General features: G+C 35.4%; 1 protein-coding gene across 2 annotated transcripts; it reads right to left on the bottom strand.

Moving 5' to 3' along the window:
• Positions 1 to 175: 175 nt before the first annotated feature.
• Positions 176 to 5578, bottom strand: LOC129881011 (telomere repeat-binding protein 3). Of its 2 annotated transcripts, XM_055955315.1 has the most exons (11): positions 5384 to 5578; positions 4228 to 4374; positions 3301 to 4132; positions 2984 to 3193; positions 2846 to 2896; positions 2661 to 2740; positions 2084 to 2325; positions 1866 to 1936; positions 1613 to 1784; positions 1456 to 1519; positions 176 to 721 (listed from the first exon to the last, which is right to left on the bottom strand). In XM_055955315.1, the coding sequence occupies exons 2-11, from the start codon at positions 4306 to 4308 to the stop codon at positions 536 to 538; spliced, it is 1989 nt and encodes a 662-aa protein (XP_055811290.1). In that variant the 5' UTR covers positions 4309 to 4374; positions 5384 to 5578; the 3' UTR covers positions 176 to 535. The 2 variants fall into 2 exon arrangements, with proteins under 2 accessions (XP_055811290.1, XP_055811289.1); XM_055955314.1 differs by having other exon boundaries at positions 1613 to 1936.
• Positions 5579 to 6000: the final 422 nt, after the last annotated feature.

The raw sequence follows: 6000 nt of genomic DNA on the forward strand, positions 1-6000 counted from the left end.
GACTTTTTAGTCATCTAAATTAATTTTCGATTAGCCCATTTTGAATTATAGGATATAGAAAGAAAAAAAGACAGCCCTATGCATTAAATGAGGGGCTCGAAGAATGGAATCACATCGACTCTACGCGGTGTGATCTTACATACAAACATATTTAATAACAAAACACTAAAGGAGATTCAACTAAATATCAGGATAGTTGCATACAAATACGATAAGTGCAATTACACTAGAAATCAATTGGAACAACTATTAATGTACATATTTAATACATTTGATTCTTTCCATAACCCTAATAATACCAAATGAAAGAACCAAGAGAAACAAAGTAAACCCTAAGAGGCATGTGCTGCAACACTGCTTTATTCTTGACCAATTTACAAGTCACAACTGTTGTAAGGGACCTTAGCAACAAATCAGTGAGTCTAACCGCGTTAATGAGAAACAGAACGATCCTTTTTTACAGTTTTCTCGTCGTGCTCTTCGTGTTACCTAATATAATATTTTCTTTACATCTTTGACGATTCGACGAATTCCTTCAAGCACCAACTTTCTGGGCTTTTGCATCTGGAGTTTTCAGAGGTTCAGCATGATGTTTCCCCTGTTGTTGAGACCAGTAGGCATGGGCAGCTAAGACTCTGTCCAGAAGTTCCTGGGGAACCGGCTCGCCTCTCCGTTGTTGTGGGGCAATGCTTGCTGTATGTACTAATGTCTTCCATTTATCCTAATAAAAACAAAGCACCACACATCACATGGATGATGGGAACAATCATTAGCATTTGCTAAATAAAGATTAAAAATTAGTGAGATCTATGCCTAATCTAGAACAACTCATATGTTCCCCCTTTGCTTAATCTAGAACTCATATGTTCCCCTTTTGCTTTTCTAGTCAATCATTCAGAGCTGTCATAAGATTCATTAAGCCATTATAATAACAATATATTAATAAAACTACGAATAGTCAAAATATGGAAAGCATCTTGTCATATGAAGAAAGACCTTTTTCTCGTGTTACTAAATACTCCCTTTCATTTTATATAGCGGTATTTGGCTAGACATGGAGTTGAAAAAACGATGTTTAGTACATACCTAAAGTATATATAGAACTTGTGGTATTAACCATGTCATGACATATATATGGCTTTACGAGCATGTCTTTAAGTAGTAAACAGGAAATTTAAGGTTCCTGAGATTCAAAATATAGAGAATTATTTTTGGAAGGACTAGAAAGAAAATAGTGCCATAAGAATTGAAAGAGAGGGAGTATCTAAGACATGGGATGCAAAGTCCAAAGATAATGAGACCATGACCTTTATTTGCTAAAAACAATATGTGATAACATCAAGGATGTAAAAAAACTCATTTTCTAGAGAACTGGCATAATGCATGCAAAAGGAACAAATGTTCTTGCTATATTAGAATTTCAGAAACAATAATGGCACCAATAAGATGTCTAACCTTCAAGTCGACGTAAGTTCGGTGATCAGCATTATCGAAAGCACGCATTTTAACATCACGCCACCTGCATTATCAGAGATAATTAGAAATGCAGTTCCCTAATGGACAACAAACTCTAAACTGTTTTGCTTGAAAAGAGGATTTGAAGTTCTTGTACCTTCCAGTTCCAAGATGCTCCACAGCTTCAACTAGAGCTTCTACTTCTGCAACTGAGAATGGTCTCCGTATTCTACGTTGTGAAAGTTCAGAACGTTTACTTTTTTGGTTCAGAGGAACCATAGCAAGTGCCTCTGCGTTAACTGGAGGAACTATGACCAAGGCTCTAGAATCTGGAATAGATACATCAGTTGATGAATCAATAGGATTTGTAGGAGAGAGCTCTGATGGATGGTTATTCTCGATGTACTTGCCTATCTCAGTCTCTAGAGGGTCTGATGAAGCATTGTGAATCCCCAATTCCAATATAGGACTAGGTCGCCGCCTGAGCATAAATATAACTAATTAGTCTAAACCCAGTCAATTTCCTAAATGGCAGGAAAAAATTATTGCAACTAGCATTCTTTTCTTTGAAAACTATCCAAATCAACACTATGCAAAAGCATAGAAGTGGCAAACTTTTCGACCATACCTTGTTAGTTCCTGATCTGCAACATATGTTGATGAAGCCGGAAGTTTATTAGGAGATGAAGATGGAGAAACTTGGGTGAATCTAGGCTCCAAAGTGAAACCTAAATTATCAAGGTTGCCATTCTGGGAAATGCCAGCCTGCTCCAGAGTTCTATTGTCATCTCTGACCTTCTTTCCCTGGAGAACCACCCCAACCCGTAATCCACTTTCCAATATAGCTGTAACTGCCTCCATCACTGTTCTCTGCATAGAAGAAAACTAGCATTTAGCTTCGAGAACTTCAAATTCTACAACAAAGAAAACTTCCTAACATCACCACAAATCAATTTAATTACGACTGTTAACATTATCATTCATTGAAATTTAATGCAAGCTTTCTGCATATCAGAGAATTCTTAATTAAGCAACTTCAGAGAGAGATTAAATGACGAGAAAGATTAATTGAGTAACTGTATTTACTGACAGATGCAGTAAGAACAATAACACGTGCATAAATCGTCAACTGAAGCTCCTTAGTCAGCCTGGGGGGGGGGGGAGGACTATTGTATACAAGAAGGAAAAGAGGAGACCCTGAATACCTTCAGTGAGCCAACTGTTGCAGTTTCAGGAACCTCTATGTAAAGCTCTGGCACCTTGAAGGACTTGATGCTAAATTTTACTGAAATGATAAATTGGACTCATGTTAGAAGTTTTATAGAAGGTAAAAATGCATGGTATCAAAGAGGGAAAATCGAAAATACAAATGAAATCCAAAATCTCTTACCATTAGGGTCCTTCTTGTGATGATTTTTAACTGGAGCTGGATCAACAGTTCCTGTAAAGCAACACAGAATATTACTTAGAATATCACTTCATAAACCACCAAAACCTTCAATTGCAAGGTCGATAGTAAAGTATTGACCTCTTGGTGGGATGGCATGGGAGGTATTAATGTCTCGTTTGATTTCCTTATCAGGTGAATTTGTAACGCTTTCACTACTGGCCTCCTGGTAATATGCAACAGCAAAGCCATGGTTGCTCAATTTCCTTCTCTTGGAAGGAACTTCAAGTTGGCATCTCTTGCGTGCACGTATGCTTTTCCTACTGAGGTAAAAGGACTCCACTCCACCATCTAAACCACCAAATCCATGTAGTAAGAAAATGACATGAAGAGACAATAGAAACAAGTATAAGAAAAGCTAAAGCTGGCAAAATCTCAGAGGTATATCCTCCACTTACTTGTGTAAGATCGCTCATATTCCTTCAACTTAGGAGCTACTTTCCAGTATCGAGATTTAAGCATCTTCCTTATTCTTCTGTATCCAAGTCGTGATGTCGTCCTAAAGGCCCTTAACTTGGTGCTACATCTATAGCAGTCAAAAGAATTTTCGTCATCATCTCTAATACCTAACTTTACACTGTTCCTTTGCTTTACAAAAGAAGCACTAGGAACCGAATCCCTGTACAAGGGTAACTGTACACTACCGCCTGAGTTAAACAAGCAACTGTTATTAACACATTCTTCGATTGGATTCTTTACACTACAAGTGTTAGTCACAGTTACGTCCTCAATCTGCTTGCTGTCATCATCTAAGTGCTTTTGAGTTCCTGTCCTGATTTTATTATCACATGGATCCTCGAGATTAGAGGATCCGCCTTCAATTTTGGGGTGGAATTTTCCATTAGCTATATTGACCTCCTTGCAGTTTTCCAACTTCATGTCAGCTTCAAAACCTATAACAGTAGAAGTATGCTCCAAGAAATAATTATTTTTTGCATGATAAGGTTTCTCGAAACCATGTTTCAAATTCTGCTCTTGGGCTGCAGTTTCTGGTATATAAGCGCTTTCTACACAACTCCCCTGGTCGAGGCACTCTGATTTCACAGCTTTACCTTCTTCCACTTGTTTGCTTTTAATTCCATCCATGCCATCAGCAATTCCATTTTTCCCTTCTGCTGCATTACTGGAAGTAGAGCTTTCGCTCTCCAGTAAAAGCTTCCCGGCAACAGCCGCCAATAATTCAAATGCACAAATTTGACCGTCATCAATTTTTTTACAGGAACGTCTCCTCTGAAATGATTCAGAATCGCAGACGATATTTAGAAAAGCATACAAATACAAGACTTCTAAAAGATCAGACAATTTAACAATTTCAGCATCCTTACTCTAACTGATCTAGGAGCTTTAGGGATAAATGGAACTTGAAAGCCATTGAAACCAAAATCTAGCTTCTTCTTATACACCATAGCTTCGGAAGCATGCCAACAAGTGATCACCCGATGCACCGAACCAATGTCACTAATTTCACCGATCTACACCCAAAAAAAAACAGGTTATTATCAATCTTACCATAAAGCATTGACCAAAGACACGACATACATCATCCCAATGTTAAAAAATTAAGAACATTAAGTGACTATAAATACAAAGGCACATCAAAAATGTAATATCATTACATAAAGCAAACATACTTTTCCCATAACATGCACAACTCCTTCAGTTCATCTTCATAAGGAGTGGCTTGCTTTGTTTCCAAAAGCAACTCCTTAGGCCGAGGGTCCATCAAAAACACTCTCTCTTAAGGTGAGCATATATCCTACCCTCCCAAGACTCCACTTGTGGGATTACACCAAATACATTATTGTATTTTCCAAATGTACTTAGCTGATCCACAAATACAAGTAAACCATACATCTAGACAAACATCACGAAACATATATATATATACGGAATCCGAGATCCTTCCACGAGCCACAAGTCTATATATATGCTAAAATGCTTATTATACAACTCAAAATAAAAGATCAATTCACTGTCAAGAAGATATCAGCACTACAAAAATGCAACAAAAAAAACCAAAACTTTCTACAGAACTCTAAAGAAAAACATATCCATTTTATATAAGAGATCCAGCTCTATAAACCCCAATTCAGAATTAAACACAAATTTCATAATTTTGACTTTTAATTTTCCAACAAAAACTATACCTCAATTCCCAAAACTAATAACAATCTGCTTCATTTTCGATTCACCGTTAATAACTATAAAATCAAAAACCCAGTTCCAATTTTCATCCATATTCAATTATTTCAACGATTTAAACTTAGACACATCAAATTACACACAATCAAAACTAAAAACCACACATAATTCAGCAAATCCGATCAGATCTCCACATGATCAACCTGAATTTCACCCGGAAAACTCAACCAATCTCCATCACCGTAAAAACCCATCAAACCCTTGCACCAAAAATTGCATCTGACAAATTATCAAACAAAATTCCAAAAAACAGAGCATTAAAAAATAAAAAAAAATTACCTTAGTAGAAATCTATGTATTGTGTATGAGAATTATGAATTTTCAAGCCATGAAATAATTGCTAAAAAGAAGAAGAATTTGTACTTGTTTGTAACTCCTCACTTTTTATTTACTTTTTTTTTGTGGGTGTAAGAGAAATTGTGGACAGGATTGAAAAACCTCTGGGTTTGGTAAACTAAAAAGTAAAGAAAAAACAATGCTAAAACCCCTTTCTCTCTTCTCTCTATTTTATACTACCCACACAATAAGTCTTCTCTTAATTATTTTTTTAAAAAAAAAAAAATCCACTCTTTTTTATTTATTTATTTTAAAAATAAAAGAAAAAAAAATATTTTCTTGTAATATTATTCTTATCATTGGATATAATTAACTAATAAAGAATGTGCAATTTCTCATTTTTTAATTAAAAATTTCGATTTCGAATTTTGTGTGTGAAAAAATATCTTCATAGGATCTAATCGAAATACATTATAGATAATAATATTAGTAATTGTTTCTAAGATATAGGAGTAGTTAATATAGATAATTTAGTAAAATAATTTATTTCGATAAAACGGGCACTCTCGTTTTAATTGTTTTGGGGTATATATTGAAATGTTATTTTATGTGTGTATTTA

The sequence above is a fragment of the Solanum dulcamara genome, chromosome 2 (assembly GCF_947179165.1).
Source record: "Solanum dulcamara chromosome 2, daSolDulc1.2, whole genome shotgun sequence".
Classification (NCBI taxonomy): Eukaryota; Viridiplantae; Streptophyta; class Magnoliopsida; order Solanales; family Solanaceae; genus Solanum; species Solanum dulcamara.

Coding starts and splice junctions, on each gene's coding strand:
- LOC129881011 (XM_055955314.1), bottom strand. CDS start 4,308: ATGGTGTATAAGAAGAAGCTAGATTTTGGTTTCAATGGCTTTCAAGTT. Junction 3,194..3,300: donor ATATGAGCGATCTTACACAA/GTAAGTGGAGGA, acceptor TTGGTGGTTTAG/ATGGTGGAGTGGAGTCCTTT. Junction 1,937..2,083: donor GCAGATCAGGAACTAACAAG/GTATGGTCGAAA, acceptor ATTTATGCTCAG/GCGGCGACCTAGTCCTATAT.